This window comes from Aquarana catesbeiana, linkage group LG03 (assembly GCF_042186555.1).
Source record: "Aquarana catesbeiana isolate 2022-GZ linkage group LG03, ASM4218655v1, whole genome shotgun sequence".
NCBI lineage: Eukaryota > Metazoa > Chordata > Amphibia > Anura > Ranidae > Aquarana > Aquarana catesbeiana.
The window spans coordinates 675,717,711-675,741,814 of NC_133326.1; the positions used below are offsets into that span (position 1 = coordinate 675,717,711).

The window sequence follows — 24,104 nt, forward strand, 5'->3', positions numbered from 1 at the left end:
GACTATGTGGTATCTTTCCCCCCCTTTTTATGGTCATATGTAATGTTGTTACTTTTGTCGTCTACGATCGTAATTGTATACGGCACTGCAATTTTTTATAAACATTGTCTCTATTAAAATTGTAATTTTATAAAATATTCTAATCTTTGTCTTTTACTCTTTATCCTTATTGCATACCTATACCTAGTACCGTAATAGTCCCCTTCTTTCCCTCGTTGGGGGGTGGGGACGCTGGCTGGCAGTAGCAGCAACTGCAGCCATCGCCCTACCCTTCCCCCTTCTTTCTTGATCTCAGACAAAAAAAGTTAATGAAAAAAAAAAAACAAACACACACACACACACAGACAAAACTAAAAAAAAAAAAAAAAAAAAAAAAAAAAAAACACCACACAAGAAATAGAAAAAAAAAAGAAAAAAGGCAGACTCAATGGACTTGGTCTTTTTTCTGCCTTCGCTTTTCTATGCTCATCCCCCACAGTTATTACCTTTTGTATCACCTGACCCTCCCTCTTAGATTGTAAGCTCTAACGAGCAGGGCCCTCTGATTCCTCTTGTACCAAATTGTATTGCAACTGTAATGTCTGCCTTCATTTTGTAAAGCGCTGAGCCAACTGTTGGCGCAATATAAATCCTGTATAATGTTTCTATGTAAAGTGTACTTACATTCATCAGTGCCTGCCCTCAAGGAGCTTACAATCTAAGGCAATGGCTTCATAAAAGCATTCATAAAAGGAAGTGGAACCTCCCCCTTCATCTCATACTCCTCTCTGTTCAAGAGCTGGAAGTTAAGTCTTCGGTATAATGTAGGTTCTATATTCCGAAAGTTCCAACTGGCCTGAAGTATTTTGCAGAGCACAGGGGCCAAAGGCTCAAAACCTGCTGCATCTGCAAGCCATTGCATGTACTCCAAAAATCTTTTTCCAAGGCGGTGAAGATACTTTAAGGGTATCCCAGAATTCTGGGTTTTTAAGACTTCTTCACGGGATTCTGAAAGCATTTTATCTGGAGGAGGTAGCTGGAATTTACCTTCCAGTACAGACAGAAAAAGCTGTACCTGAAAATGAAACAATGGGAAAGGAAGCACAAATTTAACAGCTCCGATAAAGCCCAGAGTAGGGTAGCGAGCATGAAAGAGATGCTTGTAGAGTGGAGGGTAATGACCCTGTTCCCCATTAGTTCTTACAATGTCTTCATCCTCCAACAAGTCCACTCTAGGAAGGACTGATTTCACAGTAAACGTTTCATTTACCTGAGGGTTTTCCTCATATTTTTGAAACCCTTTCCCTGATTTCAATTCTATAAGTTCATCTACATTTTTTCTCTTCATCTTATCTCTCTGGTCTATCTTCTGGTTGTCCATCGTGTAACTGCTAGTCAACAAGAACGGGTAGGTATATTTATAACCAGTGCAGAAAATCAAAGTGTCAGCCATTATTTCTGTCCCGTCTTCACAAATCAGACTATTTGCAGTAGCCCGCACAACTGGAGGCACAAATGAGAGGTTTGCTGGTGGGATCCACTGTAATGGAGAACTCCGGTGGCTCAGATAGACATGCTTAGCATGTGGAGACAGCTCTAGGGATATATCAAATCCAGCTGGTCCTGCACCCAGTACGACAACTGAATGAAAAGAGAAGACCTCTGGATAGCTGTAATAATGGCTGTGCAACACCTGACCTGGAAAAAAGTGTGGGAACAAAATTATTGATTGGTTACAAGTTAAATGTAACGTTCATTAAAAAAAAAAAAAAAAAAAAATGATATTGCTAGTCTGATATACAATTTCCGCATCTGAACAGATAAAATAGGCAATTTATGATGATTGGATTCATCCTGAAAAATATTTTTACCCCTTCCAAGAATCATGCTGAGCTCTATCCGATGGAAAAAGTTAACAAAAAGTGGACTGTTCTGGTAGTAGACCCTGCCATCTCAGACTTAAACATTTTACTGTACCTATAGAATATGCTGCTTTATCTAACCACCTAGAACCCTCCCTATATAGACCAGGTATCTCCAAACTACGGCCTTCCAGCTATTGCTAAACTACACATCCCAGGAGGCCTTGAAAAACTCTGACATTCACAGACATGACTAGGCATGATGGAAAATGTAGTTTCTGAACAACTGGAGGGCCATAGTTTGGAGACCCCTGGAAATGACGGCAGGCGGGGTGCTCTCTTGTTCTGGGATGACGTCATATAATGTCTCCCCAGTCTGACTGTACTTGTGTGCCCACAGGGAAACAGCGCAACCTCTTTCTCGGTAAAGAGCCAATGACGAGGCTCTTTACCCATGTGATTAGCTGTGTCCAATCGCAGCTGATCACATGTAGACACAGAAATGCTGGTTATCAGCTCTCCCCACCTCACACTGACAGAGTGAGAGGAGAGCTGATCAGCTGCATTTCCTCACAGAGGAGAACTGTACAAATAATCAGGGCACTGATCATCAATGATGCCAATTTGAGCCCATCAGTGATGCCAATATGTGCTGCCTTTCAGTGCCCATCAGTGCCACCTCATCAGCGCCCTTCAGTGCCGCCTCATCAGGGCGCCCTCAGAAGAAGTCCAGGAAGTGACGAAACGTTAGGGACATGTCACACAGGAAGTGACGCATGCGCTCCACCAACCGAGGAACCAGGAAGCGTGTGACTGTGGCTACACACAGGGAGCGCTCCTGACAGGTTTTCACAACTGGGAGGATGCAATCAGGCACAGTGCACTTTGTTATCTTTGCTCAATGTTTATTAAATTTTGGTACGCATGGTTTTAAGGGGATGTTTGGATGGTTTAAATAAAGATGTTTAGCAGTATCACGCTATGTGAGCATTTTTGTTTCTTCTACATATCCTATTGGAACTACTGGGAATAATACTGACATCTGGGGGTCGCTTTGGATATTGATGCAGATTTACTACTATTAATCAAGGCTTTTATTGATCTGAATTCTGGTGAGTGAGTTTTCATTGGGGACCCCAGCACGTGGTGTATCGCTTGGTGAAAGGATTACTACCCTCACAGAATACATCTTGATTATTTATTGGTGGGACTCTGGCTATCAGATCCAGGGCTGGTGCAAGAATTTTTGACACCCTAGGCGAAACCTCATTTTGCCGCCCCCCCCGGCTCTACCTCCAACCCCACCCCCTTTGTCCTGCAGCGGCTATGGCTGGCAGTTGCTGCTGTCCCCAAGGCAGCTATGACTGGTGGCTGCAGATGGCTGTCCTGCAGGAAGGTGCTGCTGGCGGTTATCCCTCGTGGCTGCTGTCTTAGGAGGAAGAGGAAGAGGAAGAGGAAGAGGAAGAGGAAGAGGAGGAGGAGGAGGAGGAGGAGGAGGAAGGGAGGAGAAGAGGGAGGAGGAGGAAGGGAGGAGAAGAGGGAGGGGGAGGAGGAGGGGAAGGAGAGGAGGGGAGGGGGGAGGAGGAGGAGGAGAGGGGGAAGGAGGAGGAGGGGGGGGAAGGAGGAGTGGGGCTGAGGGGGAGATGGAGGAGGAGTGGGGGGGGAGGAAGAGGAGGAGGAGGAGGAGGAGGAGGAGGAGGAGGAGGAGGAGGAGGAGGAGGAGGAGGAGGAAGAGAGGGAGGAGGAGGACGGGAGAGGAGGAGGAGGGGAGAGGAGAAGGAGGGGAGAGGAGGACAGGAGAGGAGGGGGGAGAAGGAGGAGGGGGAAGGAGGAGGAAGGGAGGGAGAGGGGGAAGGAGGAGAGGAGGGAGGAGGGGAGGGGGGGAGGGAGGGAGAGGGGGAGGATGGAGGGAAGAGGGGAGAGGGGAGAGAGAGGAGGAGAGAGGAGGAGGGAGGAGGAGGGGGGAGGAGGAGGAGGGGAGGGGGAGGAGGAGGAGGAGGAGGAGGGAGAGGGAGGAGGAGGGGGGGTGGGAGAGGAGGAGGGGGGAGGAGGGAAGAGGGGAGAGAGAGAGGAGGAGGGGAGGGAGAGGAGGAGGGGAGGGAGTGGGGGGAGGAGGGGAGGGAGGAGGAGGGGGGGAGAGGAGGGGAGGGGAGGAGAGAGACCCTTACATCCAGGCCATGTGCTTGGGAGGATCATGACATATGTGAGGAATCTGAGAACAGATCAGTCTATACACACTATACAGTGCACTTCAAGTTCACTCACTGGGGCTCTGCTCTGCAGACTGCATCCGATGACTGTGTCCAGCACAATCCCTGCCTCGATGCCTCCAGCTGTCACCACTCATCAGGCACTGACTACTCTGATCTGCTATAATGTGTCTGCACGTGCAGTGACACTGCCGCTGTACAGGACAGGCGATAGAACACCGGGAGGGAGAGATGGCCTCTGCAAAGGACGGTGACACGGGGGCGGAGTTAGGGGTCACATGACTAGTCTCGGGATACGACTCAGTCACTGAATCATGTATGGGCAGAGCTGGCAGTACTGGAAGAGACCAGAGACACAGACAAGTCACTGATATAATCATAGAGGCACGCAACAGCAGGGGATGTGTTTGCTTCAGTTCCGTCGGGAGACTCGGGAAATGTCCCCCAGTGCTACGCTGCACCTCTAATGATACTACAGTTGGACGGAGCGCCTGCCTGGGTACATGTAACATACTGCAGAGGCGCCGGGCGGCATCCCCTGCATTATACAGCACCGCACCGAACACTTACATAACGCGGAGACCGGTGGGAGACAGGGATTAGAGAAAACAGAGGTCGGGCGCCCTAGGCGGCAGTGCGCCCTAGGCGGCTGCCTAGTTTGCCTAGTTGTAGCACCGGCCCTGATCAGATCCGTGTTTGAACTTTCTGAATTAGATTAAGAAAGAGACCCTGTTCAATTGGGGTGCACAGCGCTGCTGCAATACTGAAGAGACACTTTATATATTTATAATTGTGTATTTATATATTTATCTAATTTAATTGATTCATTATTGCCTATATACATATTTCTTATTTTATTTTCAATTTAGTAAGTGGCTGAGGGACAGGACTCCTAAGGGCAAGAAATTAGAATGAGCTGCACACACACGAAATTGTCTCTTACAATGACACTGACATCAGTGTGTAGCAGCACAGATGAGGACACCTCACCGACACAACACGTCCCCTCCTGAGACACAGTGACAGCCTAGCTCCATGCCAGGTGGTCTCTTCAGTCCAATCAAGTCCAAATAGCACTGACAGTCCTGCTCCTGGCTTGACTTGCTCCCGTCCCACAGACCCGCAAGCAAGGATTTGGCTGCTCTGCTCAGCTCCCTTGCACCATGATATCACATGACACACTGGGCAGCACCGGCAGAGGGCGGGTGTGGCATAGGCGGTGCATTAAACACACTGTGTCAGGCACTCGGATTGTCTCAGACAGTTCTGGATCTGAACAGAGAATTTGCCTTTCCAAGCCGAGCGTCACAGCCATATTTATTACTGGTAACCTTTTCCTGTTACTGGCTGCTACTAAAAATACTGACAGTTGGCAACACTGCCTGGCACCCCTACAGGATAGGTTCAAGGGATTCTTTTCAAACGAAGAAACAAAATGGAGTGGGGACAGGGGGCAGTGGCTGATGTTGACCCCGTAACATTCCCACCCTAAAAATAGCTGGACTTTCATAGATTGGTCCTCCTGAAGAAGCGGTAATCCCACGAAACTAGTCGAGACCCAGACCATTCTATATGTTATAACAACAGATATCTCTTGGGACAATCCCGAGCTTCTGTTTTCAATTTTAATAAGTATACTATGTATTTTCTGTTTTGTAATAAAACTTCTTTTATATAATTTTTGTATTGTTGTCTCTCAGTACTAAGATAGTCCAGCTATTTTTAGGGTTGGGAATGTTACGGGGTCAACATCAGCCACTGCCCCCTGTCCCCAATCCATTTTGTTTCTTCATATTAATTTGGATGATGGTACGTATTTAAGACCCTTCACCTTTCATTACATGAGGCTATACTCCAATTTGTGCAGATTCTTTTCAAACCTCTTCATGGTACCAAAACCCAACTGACCAGTCTACGCAGCCTCATACAGAACAAACTGCGATTTACATTTTTTCTGCTTTCAACTTCAAGGACAACATGTTCACTTACTGCATAATATATCCTACTGACTTTCAGATGCCATTGTAATGAGATAATCAATAATATTCACTTAACCACTTGCCGACCGCCACACGCCGATGTACGTCCCTACTTTGGGGAGGGATATCATTGTTATGGCAGCAGCTAGCTGCCATAACCCTGGTATCCCCGTGTTTGGCCAGCGGTCAGCTACAAGATAAAAGTGGTCTCTGCGGCGGATTCACTGTGAGATCACTTTTATCCGTGGCAGTAGAGGCCCCCCCCCCCCGCCATGATCCGGTGCCCTCCGCCGCTTACCGGAGCCGTTGGCAGCGGCAGAGGCAATCGTGTCTGTCCCCTTGCTGGGTATGGAGATGAGTGAGGGGAAGATGGCCCCCACCTGTCTCCATACCATAGCAGGGCGGAAGCGTCACTTACGCCCATACGTCTTAAATTTAAACCTCCCCAATAAGCAGACAGCAAAAAAAACGTGATTGAATTTCTGAGTTCTAACTACCTCGTACTCCATCTTTACCCGAATAAACTGCTTTATTTCACCAACTATCATGGTCCTAGAACCTGATGATTTGAATTTGATACTCTCACCTTGAAAATGCTCCAACCCTTCAATGTCTGGCACAAATGGATGGGAGTAGTGTCTAAAGAATATAAAAAAAAAAAAAAAAAAAAAAAAAAAAAAAAAGGAAGGAGGTGTCAGGTTTATTCAGTAAAGCATTTTTTTTATTGGGATAGTGTAGGCAGTGGTTAAAGCTGATCTCTAGGCACACCCCCCCCCCCCTTTAACTGGCATTATAAAAAAAAAAAGAAGGAGAGAGGGAAATGCCCTTTTTGCTCCCCTAAAGCCATGGTCACATGATGTCCCAGTCCCAAGTCTTCTCTATACTTTTCACAGGATCTTTCTTTGGGTGTCCATCTCACCACCTGCTTGAAGTGGACGCTTCCTATTGGCTGTCCAGTGGTGGGGGTCCTCTTAGGATTCAAAAGAGGAGTTTGCAGTGATGACACCAGTGTCCGGAGACTGATAGGTCAACTACTTTTGCATGGTTGAACGCTGTCCAGGAGCACTAGATATATTTTTTTTTTGGTCCACCCCGCTCCCCAGCCACCTATGCAAGAATGATGTCTTCTCTTCTTTGAAGCCTCCTGAGATATCAGCGTCACATATCCCAGGAGGTTGCAGGAGCGGAAACACACAATGGCCAGGGGGAGCTGATGCATATCATCAGGGGCCAGCTTCCTGAACCCAGAAAAAGGCAATCAGGCTCCTGATGAGTTCACAGAAGAAGATGGGCGTGTAGGAACTGAGCTGTTGCACCTGAGCAGTGGAGTTCAGCAAGATTCATTGGACAGGTGAGTATGTGAATCCAGGACAAATCTGGATAACAGGTAAGGGGGACTATAGAAAAGTGTGTGTGTGTGGGGGGGGGAGGGGGGGGAGTAAAATTCCTCTTTAAGTATTTGAATGTATACTCCCTGTACACAAATTAAGGCACTGAGTGATATAGAGGTTGGATGATTAGTCAGTGACAAGAGTGGAAAGGCTCTGCAGGCCATAGACAGTGCAAATTTGCATGATTCCCCCATCAACACAGACAATGCTGACAGGGGAATCCCTCCTGCCGAGCAATTGTCTGCTCCCAGTAGGGGAGGGCTGTGCCTGCTAAGAGCCGACCGTGATTATTGCTAGCATTTATAGAAGTCGATAGCAATAATCACAAGTGAATCTGGCAGGCTGGTTGTACACAAGTTGAGTGATCAATCAAATTGGTATGTTCATCCCGCCCACACAAGGTTTGAATTTCATTTGGTTCCTGCTGAACCAGCCAAAATTCTAACCAGCCCGCCTTAAGTTTTTGAAACCTAAATGAAGGGAGGAGAGGGAAGAGGAATCCATACATACAGGTTGGGGCATCTAGAGGACCTCTGTTTCTTACCCTACACAGACCATGATGGCATCAAAATGTTCTGTCACAGGATCACCATTGTCCAGACTTTGGAAGGTCACATCCCAGGAAATCTCTGAGTTCTTCCCTTCCCCTAGTACAGGAATGACCGACACCACCTGGGTATTAAACTGCAAAGCACAAAAGGACAGAGGCTTAAAGAGTACCCAGACCGAAAATCAAAAATGTCATGTATTAAGTAGATACACTCAGTCACTCAATCGGTACAGGAGCAATGGTGTCCCCCTAGGTAGGTCTTTTCTTTTTGGGTGTACATAAAAAAAAGCTTTAGTAGGTTTTGACACATAGCGTTGTACAATTCAACATCTGGTAGGTTTTTATAGTTCACAGAAAAAAAAAAAAAAAAAAAAACCACACGATCCATAACCCCCATAACCTGCGTCATTGTTCTCTTAATTTATTCTTGGGGAAGCTTTATGCCATTCCTAGTTGTAACAATATACCAAATAAATTACCGTATTTGTCGGCGTATAACACACACATTAATTATAAGAGGGAAGTTTCAGGAAAAAAAATTACATTTTAAATAAGGAACTTTGAAGCAAAATGAGGGTCAGTACCCATCTGCAGCCTCACAAGTGCCATCAATGTAGCCTCGCCATTGCCATCAGTGCAGCCTGATCGATGCCCATCTGCAGCCTAGAGGGGACAGGAAGGGGGCGGGGCAAGTGCCGACAGATTACATACAGTGAGAATCTCCTATGATAGACAGAACAGTGGTCCAATGGCGGCCCAGGAGATGGGCCGCCAAGTAAACAGGAGATTCTCAGTGTATGTAATCTGACGGCGCTCGTCCGACCCCCCTCCCTGTCCCCTCCGAGGCAGCTAAAATTGACATATTGGCGTAAAACACGCACACGCTATTTGCTGTTTGTGCCCCAGGTAGGGAGATTCTTCATCCCAATCTGTCTTGATAGTCACTGTCATCAGGACATAAAGTGATTGAAAATACAAAAATCTTACTGATAACCACCTAAACAGGAAGTCAGGAGGAATTTTTTGGGGACACCTCTTAGACAATTGTCTGAACAATGCTCTATATTTACTGTACATACACATTAATAATGACATACCTGAACACTGCTCCATATTTACTATAGATGCACATTAATGACGACATGCCTCAACATAACTCCATATTCACTATAGATACACGTTAATGAGGACATACCTGAACACTGCCCCAAATTTACTATAGATAAACATTAATGAGGACTAGGGATGAGCCGAACACCCCCCTGTTCGGTTCGCACCAGAACATGCGAACAGGAAAAAAGTTCGTTCGAACACGCGAACACCGTTAAAGTCTATGGGACACGAACATGAATAATCAAAAGTGCTATTTTTAAAGGCTAATATGCAAGTTATTGTCATAAAAAGTGTTTGGGGACATGGATCAATGCAAAAAAAAGTTTTAAAAACGTCCGTTTTTTCAGGAGCAGTGATTTTAATAATGCTTAAAGTCAAACAAAAAAGTGTAATATCCCTTTAAATTTCGTACCTGGGGGGTGTCTATAGTATGCCTGTAAAGGGGCGCATGTTTCCTGTGTTTAGAACAGTCTGACAGCAAAATGACATTTTGAAGGAAAAAACTCATTTAAAACTACCCGCGGCTATTGCATTGCCGACAATACACATAGAAGTTCATTGATAAAAACGGCATGGGAATTCCCCAAAGGGGAACCCCGAACCAAAATTTAAAAAAAAAGACGTGGGAGTCCCCCTAAATTCCATACCAGGCCCTTCAGGTCTGGTATGGATATTAAGGGGAACCCCGCGCCAAAAAAAAAAAAAAAAAACGGCGTGGGGTCCCCCCAAAAATCCATACCAGACCCTTATCCGAGCACGCAACCTGGCAGGCCGCAGGAAAAGAGGGGGGGACCAGAGTACGCCCCCCCCCTCCTGAACCGTACCAGGCCACATGCCCTCAACATTGGGAGGGTGCTTTGGGGTAGCCCCCCAAAACGCCTTGTCCCCATGTTGATGAGGACAAGGGCCTCATCCCCACAACCCTGGCCGGTGGTTGTGGGGGTCTGCGGGCGGGGGGCTTATCGGAATCTGGAAGCCCCCTTTAACAAGGGGACCCCCAGATCCCGCCCCCCCCCCCTGTGTGAAATGGTAAGGGGGTACAAAAGTACCCCTACCATTTCACTAAAAAACTGTCAAAAATGTTAAAAATGACAAGAGACAGTTTTTGACAATTCCTTTATTTAAATACTTCTTCTTTCTTCTATCTTCCTTCATCTTCTGGTTCTTCTGGCTCTTCTGGTTCTTCCTCCGGCGTTCTCGTCCAGCATCTCCTCCGCGGCATCTTCTATCTTCTTCTCCTCGGGCCGCTCCGCACCCATGGCATGGGGGGAGGCTTCCGCTCTTCTCTTCATCTTCTTCATTTTCTTCTCCGGGCCGCTCCGCATCCATGCTGGCATGGAGGGAGGCTCCCGCTGTGTGACGGCGCTCCTCGTCTGACAGTTCTTAAATAACGGGGGGCGGGGCCACCCGGTGACTCCGCCCCCCTCTGACGCACGGGACATGACGGGACTTCCCTGTGGCATTCCCCGTGACGTCACAGGGAAGTCCCGTCAAGTCACCGTGCGTCAGAGGGGGGCGGGGTCACCGGGTGGCCCCGCCCCCCATTATTTAAGAACTGTCAGACGAGGAGACGCCGTCACACAGTGGGAGCCTCCCACCATGCCAGCATGGGTGCGGAGCGGCCCGGAGAAGAAAATGAAGAAGAGAAGAAAAGAAGAAGAGAAGAAGATGAAGAAGATGAAGAGAAAAGCGGGAGCCTCCCCCCATGCCATGGGTTGGAGCGGCCCGAGGAGAAGAAGATAGAAGACGCCACGGAGGAGATGCTGGACGAAAACGCCGGAGGAAGAACCAGAAGATGAAGGAAGATAGAAGAAAGAAGAAGAAGTATTTAAATAAAGGAATTGTCAAAAACTGTCTCTTGTCATTTTTAACATTTTTGACAGTTTTTTAGTGAAATGGTAGGGGTACTTTTGTGCCCCCTTACCATTTCACACAGGGGGGGGCCGGGATCTGGGGGTCCCCTTGTTAAAGGGGGCTTCCAGATTCCGATAAGCCCCCCGCCCGCAGACCCCCACAACCACCGGCCAGGGCTGTGGGGATGAGGCCCTTGTCCTCATCAACATGGGGACAAGGTGTTTTGGGGGGCTACCCCAAAGCACCCTCCCAATGTTGAGGGCATGTGGCCTGGTACGGTTCAGGAGGGGGGGGGCGCACTCTCGTTCCCCCCCCTCTTTTCCTGCGGCCTGCCAGGTTGCGTGCTCGGATAAGGGTCTGGTATGGATTTTTGGGGGGACCCCACGCCGTTTTTTTTTTTTTTTTTTTTTTGGCGTGGGGTTCCCCTTAAAATCCATACCAGACCTGAAGGGTCTGGTATGGAATTTAGGGGGAACCCCACGTCATTTTTTTTTTTTTAATTTTGGCCGGGGTTCCCCTTAATATCCATATCAGACCTGAAGGGCCTGGTATGGAATTTAGGGGGACTCCCACGTCATTTTTTTTTTTAATTTTGGTTCGGGGTTCCCCTTTGGGGAATTCCCATGCCGTTTTTATCAATGAACTTCTATGTGTATTGTCGGCAATGCAATAGCCGCGGGTAGTTTTAAATGAGTTTTTTCCTTCAAAATGTCATTTTGCTGTCAGACTGTTCTAAACACAGGAAACATGCGCCCCTTTACAGGCATACTATAGACACCCCCCAGGTATGAAATTTGAAGGGATATTACACTTTTATTGTTTGACTTTAAGCATTATTAAAATCACTGCTCCTGAAAAAACGGCCGTTTTTAAAACTTTTTTTTGCATTGATCCATGTCCCCTGGGGCAGGACCTGGGTCCCCAAACACTTTTTATGACAATAACTTACATATTAGCCTTTAAAATTAGCACTTTTGATTTCTCCCATAGACTTTTAAAGGGTGTTCCGCGGCATTCGAATTTGCCGCGAACACCCCAAATTGTTCGCTGTTCGGCGAACTTGCGAACGAGTCGAACATGAGTTCGACTCGAACTCGAAGCTCATCCCTAATGAGGACATACCTGAACACCACTCCATATCTACTATAGATACACATTGAGGACATATAGGGGTTGATTTCCTAAAGGCAAATAGACTGTGCACTCTGCAAGTGCAGTTGCTCCAGAGCTTAGTAAATGAGATAAGGCTTCACTTTGCAAAGAATATCCAATCACATGCCAGGAAGATAAAAAAAAAAAAACAAAACAAAAAAACCACACACACACACACACACACACACAGCATTTTTGCTTGCACATGATTGGATGATGGAAGTCAGCAGAGCTTTTGCTCATTTACTAAGCTCTGGAGCAACTGCACTTTGCAAAGCACATAGACTATTTGCCTTTAGTAAATCAACCTCAAATTTACACGGTTATACAAGCTGTACACTCACTACTTTACATTGTAGCAAAGTGTCATTTCTTCAGTGTTGTCACATGAAAAGATAGAATAAAATATTTACAAAAATCTGAGGGGTGTACTCACTTTTGTGAGATACTGTACCTGAACACTGCCCCATATTTATAAGGGGATGAAAATGTTAAAGTATACAGTATGTGTTAAATGCCTGTCCAATATATTCATGGAAATATTTCTCATAGGCATCCCCCCTTCTCACCTTGATGTGCGGTCGGATGGAGAACCTGTCCGTATAGTCCTCCAGGTATTTCAAGACTTCGGAGTGGTGGATGAAGGATGGCAGGGACGGGTCAAAGGCAAAATCAGGGAACTCCATGCTCTCTTTAGGTAGGTTGGTACTGTAAGTGAAAACATTGATAATACAAATGAAAGATCTATCATGAAAATGACATTCTATTATTCACTGGTGGGCAATGTGCTGGATTTTAGGGGCTCTCTCATGTAGCTCTGGGTTCCTCAATGAAGGTAGAAATATATCCAGGTTGTCTACATACATTACAAGGCTTCTGCAATAATGTTTAGCAGGAGCCTTGCAATGTATGTAGACAAACTGGATCCATATACTTTTAATGCCGCGTACACATGACCGGACTTTACGGCATACTTTGTCCTGCGGACTTTACGACGGACTTTCCAAATGAACGGACCTGCCTACACACGATCAACCAAAGTCCGACAGATTCGTTTGTGATGACGTATGACCGGACTAAAACAAGGAAGTTCATAGCCAGTAGCCAATAGCTGCCCTAGCGTTGGTTTTTGTCCGTCGGACTAGCATACAGACGAGCGGACTTTTCAACCGGACTCGAGTCCGTCAAAAAGATTTGAAACATGTTTCATTTCTAGGTCCATCAAACTTTTGGGGGAAAAAAAGTCCGCTGGAGCCCACACACACGATCGAATTGTCCGACAGACTCCGGTTCGCTGGACCAAGTATGCCGTAAAGTCCGGTTGTGTGTACGCGGCATAAAGATATCAGGAACATATTTTTTTAGGTGCCAAATAGAGGTTGATATAAACTCATGTTAAAGAGGTTGTAAAGCCTTACAGACCACTTTTTGCCACAGGTAAGCCTTTAATAAGGCTTACCTGTAGCTACCTAGGATATCTCCTAAACCTGCATGGTTTAGGAGATATCCCCTGTATTTGCATGTGGCATATGCGCACTGAAGCAAACTGAAGCAATGGCACGTACGTGCCGTTCGCTTCAGTGAGTGTGCCGTTACCGGCGGCTCCTGTGCGCATACATGGGAGTGACGTCATTGCGGCTCCAGCCAATCACAGCACCAGAGCCGCGATACCCGGAAGTAACCCCGGGAGTGTTGCCGGCCGCTTTATGTATGGGCACCACAGCGAGGGCTTCGATCCCAGGTGAGTATTAAATAATGAGCTAGTATGCTATGCACATTAGCTCATTATGCCTTTGTCTTGCAGGTGTTTTTATTTTTTCAAAGTGGGTTAACAACCACTTTAAAATTTGTAATGGTTTGGGGTCACTTTAAAGTTCCAGCCTGGGTGAAAAAAAAAAAAAAAGTCAGCAGCTACAAATACTGTAGCTGCTGACTTTTAATATAAGAACGCTTACGTGTCCAGGGAGCCCACAATGTCAGCACCCGAAGCCGTCCCATCCATCGGCTTCGGGTGCAGGCACCGGTATCCTTCCTAAGGGAAACAGAAAGTGAAGCCTTATGGCCCGTACTAACGAGCGGAATGTCCGAAAGAAGAAGTCAAACGGGAGCTTTTCATCGTATATTCCAATCGTGTGTAGGCCCCATCGGACTTTTTACGTCGAAAATTCTGACGGACCTAGAAAGAGAACATGTTCTAAATATTTCCGACGGAACCAATTCCTATCAGGAAAACCGCTCGTCTGTATGCTGTTCCGACTTACCAAAAACGACGCATTCTCTGAAGCAAGTACGAGACGGAAGCTATTGGCTACTGGCTATTGAACTTCCTTTTTCTAGTTCCGTCGTACGCGTTGTACGTCACCGCGTTCTTGATGGTCGGACTTTGGTGTGATTGTGTGTACACAAGACAGTTTCAGCGGAACTCCGACGGAACTCCGTCTGAAAAACCTTCAGAGTTTATTCAGACGGGAAAACCGTTCGTGTGTACAGGGCATTACGGCTTCACAACCTGTTTCCTATTGCGCAGGCGAGAGTCGCACTGCTCTTGCTGAATGGTCCCGATGTCTTCTGGGACCTCTGTTTGTCCCAGAAGGCAGTGGGGGGGGGGGCTGATGTTTTGTAGATCACCGCACAATGATGCAGCAATCTTACATGGACGTGGGAGTGGATACCTGGTTTTGACAGGTATCTGCCCTCCCACACCCGCACCCCCGAAAAATGGCAAATGTGGCAGTAGGGGGGGGTGCTAAACAAGCCTTCCACTTTTGGGTGGAACTCTGCTTTAAGTATTTTTGTGAACGGCTTTTTTAACAGCATAAATAAAATCATTATTTTACAACAGGGTGCTTCCACCACACAGGATCTGCAGAGCATTGTGGGCCCTCCAACAAGACGAGCAGTATCTTTTGGACTGGCTCTCTCTAACTAAGCGACCCGAGCCCACCCTTTTTTGAAGCCTATTAGAGCCTCTGGTTCTAATCACATGCGTCAAAGAAACCCCCCCCCCCATTGGAATCCATGCATTCGGTGCCCTGCATGTAGATTAGGTGCCAAATGCATAGACAGGTAGGGCGGCGCCCCTAATGGACGGGCTGCCACTGCTTTAACTGAATCTCTATGGAAGTGTATGTGAACCAAGAAGCCAGGAAGGGAGGTGGAAGGGGAGGCATTTGTCTGATTATTCAGTTGTGTGGATACATTTAAGCAATTGAGCTCTGTAAACAGGCTTTTTTTTCAGCAGAGCAGTAGAGGTCAGCCTGGTACACACAGGCAATGGAGTAGGAAACATAAGAAAACAAATGCACCCATCACATCTAATGATTGGTAAGCTGCAATATAATCCATTTCTGGTTTGGGGTTTAATACCGCTTTAACTTTTTTCTTACTGCAGGTGTTTGTTTTTTTTTTTTGTTTTTGCGCAACATTTTGCAATGGGGAGGGGTCTGGTGAATAAGCAGACCTTGCTATTTTAACATGCACCATGCATATCAGTGCACCTGCCTTTTGTACGGTGCATTGTAGTGACATTCGAGTGACTTTGCCTAGGCTGAGATGTCATCGGTTTGCTGCAGGCAGGAAGAAGCTTTTCCTCAGTCTCCTCTCTTTTGTATTTCTAGAGGGGCTGATCTGTGTCAGACATTTGTGAACACAGCCAGGAAGTGCACAGGTGCCAAGATTTACATGATTGCTATCTCTGAGCTGCCATCTCAGTCCAGGGAGTAAATGGTGACCCTGGATGATGCCAGAATACAGTAAATAGTAAAGATGACTCTGTCTTTCTGAAGGGAAAAACATTTTATTATGTAATCCAAATCTTTGGAAGTTTTTACACATGGATTTATGATTTTAACTCCATGGCCAGGGTAAAAAAAATTTTGGTCTCATTTACACTTGCGTCAAAATGTGGCATTGGACAGGCTTTTTTAAAGTACTCTGAATGCCAATCAAAGCTCCTGTCACTAAATAAAATTGTTACCTTACAGTCCTGTTTAAACATTTAGTAGGTTTTGCTCCAAGAATTATACCCCATATTGCTTTTATCGCATATCGCTTTTTTGGTGCTTCAAAGTATCCCTAAAGCCTCCATAGAAGTCCATGACAATGCTCACTAAGAGCCCCTGCAGCTTTTGAGGGGCTTTTATTCAGCGTTAGCTTTGCTTTGTTTTAGAGGTATTACAGATTTGACATATCCCAGGATGCACTGGAAAATCAACAACCGGAAAGACATCACAAGCAGTCTTTTCTGGTTCATGTGTAAATATTCTGGGAGTGTCCGGTTCACACGTCACATCTGGTGTTCAGCATGGAGCAGCAGAATGGTGAGCGGGGACCGGACTTGAGTGGAGCAATTAGCAGAGGGCACACATGGTGTGCAACATGAGAATGCTATAGCAGAAGCTGAACAGGTCTGGAGAATGAGGATTAAGCAGGGAAGGATCAGCAGAGCTTGGGAACGGGAGCAGGAGAAACATGCAGTTGTCACACGTGGTGAGCAGCGTGGGAGCAATATAGTGGCGGGTAACTGGGGACCAGAAAGAGGAGGATCAGCAAACCAGATGATCAACAAAGCTGGGAGTTGCTACTGAGAGGGGGAATCAGCAGTCCTGGGGGTTAATACTAAGTGGAGGATTGACAGTGCTGGGGGTTACTACTGAGTGGGGCATCAGCAGAGCTGGGGGTACTACTGAGCAGGGGATCTTCTGAACAAGGTTATTATTAAGCTGGAAATCTGAGCACGGGTCAGCTAAGTAGGGGGTACTACTAAGCAGGGGATCAGCAAAGCTGGGGGTTACTGTTACTACTAAGCGGGGGATCAGCAAAGTTATTAATAAGCTGGAAATCTGCTGAACAGGGGTACTAATGAGCTGGGGATCTGCTGAACAGGGATAGTAATGAGCTGGGGGGATCTTCTGAACAGGGGTAGTAATGAGCTGGGATCTGCTGAACAAGGGCACAAATGAGTTGGGGTTATGCTGAGTGGGGGGTACTTATGAGCTGCAGATCAAGGGTACTAATGAGCTGGGGATCTGCTGAGTGGGGGTACTAATGAGCTGGGGATCTGCTGAACAAGGATACTGATGAGCTGTGGGATCTGCTGAACAAGGATACTGATGAGCTGTGGGATCTGCTGAACAAGGATACTGATGAGCTGGGGATCTGCTGAGCAAGGGTACTTATGAGCTGGGGATCTGCTGAGCAAGGGTACTTATGAGCTGGGGATCTGCTGAGCAAGGGTACTTATGAGCTGGGGATCTGCTGAGCAAGGGTACTTATGAGCTGGGGATCTGCTGAGCAAGGGTACTTATGAGCTGGGGATCTGCTGAGCAAGGGTACTTATGAGCTGGGGATCTGCTGAGCAAGGGTACTTATGAGCTGGGGATCTGCTGAGCAAGGGTACTTATGAGCTGGGGATCTGCTGAGCAAGGGTATTTATGAGCTGGGGATCTGCTGAGCAAGGGTACTTTTATGACCTTAGGGATCTGCTGAACAAGGATACTAATGAGCTGGGGAACTGCTGAATGTTGGTGCTAATGAGCTGGGGGATCTGCTGAGTGGGGGTACTTATGAGCTGGGGATCGGCTGAGTGGGGCTACTGATGAGCTGGGGATCTGCTAAACAAGGGTACTAATGAGCTGGGGATCTGCTAAACAAGGGCACAAATGAGCTGGGGATCCGCTAAACAAGGGCACAAATGAGCTGGGGATCTGCTGAGTGGGGGTACCACTGAGCTGGGGGATCTGTTAAGTGGGGGTACTTATGAGCTGGAGATCTGCAGAGTGGGGTTACTAATGAACTGGGGATCTGCTGAACGAGGGTACTAATGAGCTGGGGATCTGCTGAACGAGGGTACTAATGAGCTGGGGATCTGCTGAACGAGGGTACTAATGAGCTGGGGATCTGCTGAACGAGGGTACTAATGAGCTGGGTATCTGCTGAACGAGGGTACTAATGAGCTGGGGATCTGCTGAACGAGGGTACTAATGAGCTGGGGATCTGCTGAACGAGGGTACTAATGAGCTGGGGATCTGCTGAACGAGGGTACTAATGAGCTGGAGATCTGCTGAGTGGGGATTACTACTGAGCTGAGGTTCTACTGGGCTCCTTTAAAACAATTAGAAAATCAGCACTCACACACACAGGGCATTTGCCAAGCTTTTAAATAAAGCTTCAAAAAGCATCACAGAAGCAACAAAAAAAAATATGTTGAAGCGGTAGGCACTTTCATGTGTGTTAAAGTTGATGCAAGTGTAAATGAGCGATACCTGATGACTAACATTTCATATAACATAATGGAGTAATAAAAGTGCAGCCTACAGAACATACTGGCCTCCAAGAGATCTTACTTCAGGTCTCTGTACATGGCGGTGGGGATGTGTGCCCCGCTCTTCACCTCTCCCGTGTACACCCAGGTCCCCCCAACTTGTCCCTTCATCTCAAACACCACGGGAGGTTCGAAAGTCAAAGGTCGGGAGAGGATGTGACGGGCACTACAGAGTCCCGCCGCTCCAGCGCCGATCACCGCCACCCGTAACCTGCCAGACGCCATGATGGTGGTTTGCTGTTGGGAAAATAAGAAAATTAAACAAATATACAAATAAGATGCTGTAAAGGTTTCAAAGCTGACCTCTGGGCACAAGTATTTTCCTTTATAGCTACAAAGGTTATACAACCACTTCGGTGCAGCAAATGCCTTTGCAAACTGAGATATTACCATATAATGATAGCAGTGATTTCTGGTCCGATGGCCACAATGTCCGCCGGCCACCCGCGATCGCTCCTCAGAGAGGCAGAACTGAGATCTGTCAATGTAAACAAAGCAGATCCCCGTTCTGTCGGGGGGGAGAGAGATCGTCTGTTCCTAGTGATTAGGAACAGCAAACTTTCTGTACTCCCAGCCAGTCCCCTCCCCCCACAGTTAGAAACATCTCTCTAGGGAACACTTAACCCCTTGATTGCCCCCTAGTGTTAACTCCTTCCCTGCCAGTGACATTTATGCAGTAATCAGTGGATATTTTTAGCTTTGAGCCTTGTATAACGCCCCTTTCACACTTGTACAACTTGTCCTACGACTTGGGACTGCAAAGTCGTATGACAAGTCGTTCCCCACTATTTCCAATGACTATCATTCATATTAGTACCACTTCAAGTCGTGCCGACTTTATAATAGTCCCTGCACTAGTTTGGTCCAACTTTGATCCTACTTTAGGCCATTGAATATCACTGAAGTTGGATCAAAGCGGGATCGCCGTCTTAACTGATCTGACTTTGGCATGCAACTTGTGCTCTGTTGATCTTGAAGGGGAACTCCACGCACAATGTAAAAAAAAAAAAAAAAAAAAACACAGCATGGGTTCCCCTTCCAAGAGCATACCAGGCCCTTCGGTCTGGTATGGATTTTTTCGGTCCACCCCAAAATCCATACCAGACCCTTATCCGGGCACACAGCCCAGCAGGTCAAGAAAGGGAGTGGGGACGAGCGTGCGCCCCCCCCCCCCCCTCCTGAACCCTACAAGGTCCCATGCCCTCAACATGGGGAGAAGACCCAGCAGAGGCAGAAGACAACGGACAGAGGGAGAAGAACCTGGAGAGAGCTAGAAGACATCAGCGGAGAGTGCAGAAGACCCAGAGAGGGGAGAAGAACCATCAGAGTCAGAAGACATCAGTGGAGGAGGCAGAAGACATTGCCAGAAGAGGGAGAAGAGCCGGTGAGGGGAGAAGTCGGAAGAGACGCTGGAGCTGCCTTAATAAATTACCTTAAAAACCTGTGCACTGTGTTTTATTTTTGACACTTTTTTTTTTTAGGTGAATGGGTAGGGGTACAATGTACCCCATACTCATTCACATAGGGTGGGGGCCCCCCCTTCTTAAAGGCGGCTTCCAGATTCCAATAAGCTCCCCGCCCACAAACCCCTACAACCAACGGCCAGGGTTGTCAGGAACAGGCCCTTGTCCTCATCAACATGGGGACAAGGTGCTTTGGGGTGGGGGGGCGCAGAGCCCCCCCTTCCCCAAAGCACCCACCCTCCTATGTTGAGCACATGCGGCCTGGTAGGGTTTAGCAGGGGGAGTGCTCACTCGTCCCCACCCCTTTCTTGACCTGCCGGGCTGTGTACTCAGATAAGGGTCTGGTATGGATTTTGGGGGGACCCCCCCACACAGTTTTTTCTGCGTGGGGGTTCCCCTTAAAATCCATACCAGACCAAAAGGCCTGGTATGCTCTTGGAGGGGGAACCCATGCCATTATTTTTTTACATTGTGCCTGGAGTTCTCCCTAAAGACTCATACCAGACAGTGCCTGGTATTGACGGGGATCAAAGTCGGATCCCTGTTCATTGAAGTCGGACGCATATCGGACTTCAAGTAGCAGGGCAAAGTCGGATCCACAGTCGTACGACTGTCGTGTCGTACAAGTGTGAAAGGGGCCTAAAGCAGGGTTAGGTTATAAAAAAGTATCCCAAGCTTTGAACATCTCACTGAGCACTGTCCAATCCTTCATCCTAAAAAGGAAAGTGTATGACACAACTGCAAACCTACCAAGACATGGCCATCCACCTAAACTGACAGGCCGGGCAAGGAGAGCATTAATCAGAGAACAGCCAAGAGGCCCATGGCAACTCTGGAGGAGCTGCAGAGATCCACAGCTCAGGTGGGAGAATCTGTCTACAGAACAACTATTATGCCCTGTACACACGATCGGACATTCTGACAACAAAATCCATGGATTTTTTCTGACGGATGTTGGCTCAAACTTGTCTTGCATATACACGGTCACACAAAGTTGTCGGAAAATCCGATCGTTCTGAACGCGGTGACGTAAAACACGTACGTCAGGACTATAAATGGGGCTGTAGCCAATAGCTTTCATCTCTTAATTTATTCTGAGCATACATGGCACTTTGTGCGTCGGATTTGTGTACACACAATCGGAATTTCCGACAACGGATTTTGTTGTCAGAAAATTTTATAGCAAGCTCTCAAACTTTGTGTGTCGGAAATTCCGACGGAAAATGTGTGATGGAGCCTACACACGGTCGGAATTTCCGACAACAAGGTCCTATCACACATTTTCCGACCGTGTGTACAGGGCATTAGTCGCACACGCCACAAATCTGGCCTGGAAGAGTGGCAAGAAGAAAGCCCTTGTTGAAAGAAAGCCATAAGAAGTCCCGTTTGCAGTTTACGAGAAGCCATGTGGGGAACACAGAAAACATGTGGAAGAAGGTGCTCTGGTCAGATGAGACTAAAATTGAACTTTTTGGCCTAAAAGCAAACGGCTATGTGTGGCAGAAAACTAACACTGCACATCACCCTGAACACACCATCCCCACCATAAAACATGGTGGTGGCAACATCATGTTGTGGGGATGCTTTTCTTCAGCAGGGACAGCGAAGCTGGTCGGAATTGATGGGAAGATGGATGGAGCCAAATACAGGGCAATCTTAGAAGAGAACCTGTTATGCCGCGTACACATGGCCGGACTTCCCGACAGAAAAAGTCTGATGGGAGCTTTTGGTCGGACACTCCGACCATGTGTATGCCCCATCAGACTTCTTTTGTCGGCATTTCCAATGTTCTAAATCTTTCCGTCGGAAATGCCGACAGAGTTTGACCCGTTGGCAAGTCCGCTCGTGTGTACGCGGCATTAGAGTCTGTAAAAGACTTGAGACTGGGGCGGAGGTTCACCTTCCAGCAGGACAATGACCCTAAACATACAGCCAGAGCTACAATGGAATGGTTTAGATCAAAGCATATTTCACATGTTAGAATGGCCCAGTAAAATTCCAGACCTAATTCCAATTGAGAATCTGTGTCAAGAATGGAAAATTGCTGTTCAGATGCAAAGAAGAATGGGCAAAAACGTCACTCTCTAGATGTGCAAAGCTGGTAGAGACATCCCCAAAAAGACTTGCAGCTGTAATTGGAGCAAAAGTTAGTTCTACAAAGTATTGACTCAGTGGGGCTGAACACAAATGCATGCCACACTTTTCACAAATGTATTTGTAAAAAATGATGAAAAACCATTTATCATTTTCCTTCCACTTCACAATTATGTGCCACTTTGTGTTGGTCTATCACATAAAATCCCAATAAAATACATTAACTTTTTTGGTTGAAACATGACAAAAATGTGGAAAATGTCAAGGGGTGTGAATACTTTTTCAAGGCAGTGTATACCTGAGGTTGCCCCAGTGACTGCGTCCGTTTGGATGAATCGCGTAGGGCGGAGCTTAAGCGGTGATGCCATTACGCCCGCTGGGGGCGTTTGATTTTTTTCGACTTGATATGCTCACGTTACTTCTTTTAGATGTGAGTAGAAAACCTTTTTTTCTAACAAATACAGTTTTTACCACTGTACAATGAGCACTCCTCTTCCTCTTTGCATGTGATTATTTGGATGCATCTGTTGTGTCGAGTACATTACCTTTCTTTTGATATGTGATGGCAGCTTGAGAAGCACCTAATGGGGATATGTGTGGCTGTCTGGCACGCTAGCTGATCCTGGGTTGGACTTGAGCTGCATCTCATCCATCCATCCAGCCAAGAAGGCTTTCTCTATTAAGTGCAGTCAGACCTTTCCATGGAGGTCTTAATATCTGGTAAGAGGCGGTAATATCCCTCTTGGTGGAGCACATTTTGGTGATCACTGGAAGTACAAGAATCTTTGAGGTTTTTGGTGCACAAGCAGAGCACCTTGCGTTTATCAGCACTTCTTTTGGGACTGATTTTTTTCACTTTTTATGAATTATGGGATTGTTTATTTAATTATGAGTTTATTCACCAATTTACTGATTTTTTTTTTTATCTATATGAATTGAATTATTTGTGTTTATTATTATTTATCAGCATATAAATTGTGGCATGAATTTATGTACTTTACACACTTTGTGTTTTTCTGTGCTGCTGTCTTTTGTTGGGATCACTTTTTTTTACCAAAAAATAATTCTCTTGTGACACATTTAATGCATGATATATATTATATTTTTTTGTTAATGTTATTGCAACCCAAATTACAATGAAATTCTATAAAAAAAAAATTTTAAAAACCACACATGTAATAACAGCCAGGGCCGTTGAAAAAGCAGTACAACCGGTCCTGTTGTACTGGGCCCAGACCCATCAAGTAAACAGGGGGGCCCGGGGGCAACTTCAATGTTCATTTCTGCCTAAATGGTAGATGGATTTTACTAGACCATGCCCCCACTCCTACTTGCTTACCAAGGCTTAAATGACATTTCCCTGGGTCCCATCAGGTAAACAGAGGGGCCCAGGAGGTGTGAGCAGAGGAAGGACTTTTTTTCCCATTTTTGGGGTGTAGGCAGATAAAGTTAGTGCTGCTGTTCCGCTGCATGCCGAGGTGTGTAAGCGGGGTTGGGGTGGTGAGTGGTATGTAGGCAGGGTTAGGGGGGGCCCCATCAGGAAGACTGTATGGGCACCCATGATTTCTAACAGTGACCCTGATAACAGCCACGACACACAAACATATGACCTGACCCCTCACATAAAAAAAAAAAAAAAAAAAAAAGCCTATAAAAAGGAACCCCTACCACAGAAGCAAAGCCAGGTCACTTACAGCTACATAATATTATTCAAAATTACCATTAAAGCTGGGTTCACATCTAAGACATGTGGCTCGCACCAGGAGTCCGGTGTGTCCCTTTTCTCCATTTGAGGGATGAACCAGGGCCAAATTTTTGCCTGAATTCGGACCTGAAACTGAGCCAAAGACGCACAAGCCGCTCCGCAGCTGCCACAGCGATGTGTGAACCGACTCCATAGAGAGCCGGTCAAAATCTCCTTGTCATGCGAATTGGATGGGGGGGAAACCCTCATCCAATTTGCAGTAGTGTGAACCCATCCTTAAGGTCTTAATAGCTCTTGGAAAGAAACTTTCCTCTGAATCAGTTTGTGCTCACCTTTATGTTTCTGAACCTCCTGCCAGATGGCAGTAGTTCAGAAAGATCGTTTCCAGGGTGGGACGGTCACTCACTATTTTGTCTGCCCTACTGACACC

At 46.7% G+C, this 24,104-nt stretch overlaps 1 protein-coding gene across 1 annotated transcript; it reads right to left on the reverse strand.

Annotated features, from left to right (window-relative positions):
- Positions 1-352: 352 nt before the first annotated feature.
- Positions 353-18,637, reverse strand: LOC141134727 (uncharacterized). Its single transcript, XM_073624164.1, has 5 exons — positions 18,435-18,637; positions 12,660-12,798; positions 7,966-8,105; positions 6,617-6,669; positions 353-1,677 (listed from the first exon to the last, which is right to left on the reverse strand). Exons 1-5 carry the CDS (start codon positions 18,635-18,637, stop codon positions 698-700), a joined length of 1,515 nt encoding a protein of 504 aa, XP_073480265.1. The 3' UTR covers positions 353-697.
- Between the last annotated feature and the right edge of the window lie 5,467 nt (positions 18,638-24,104).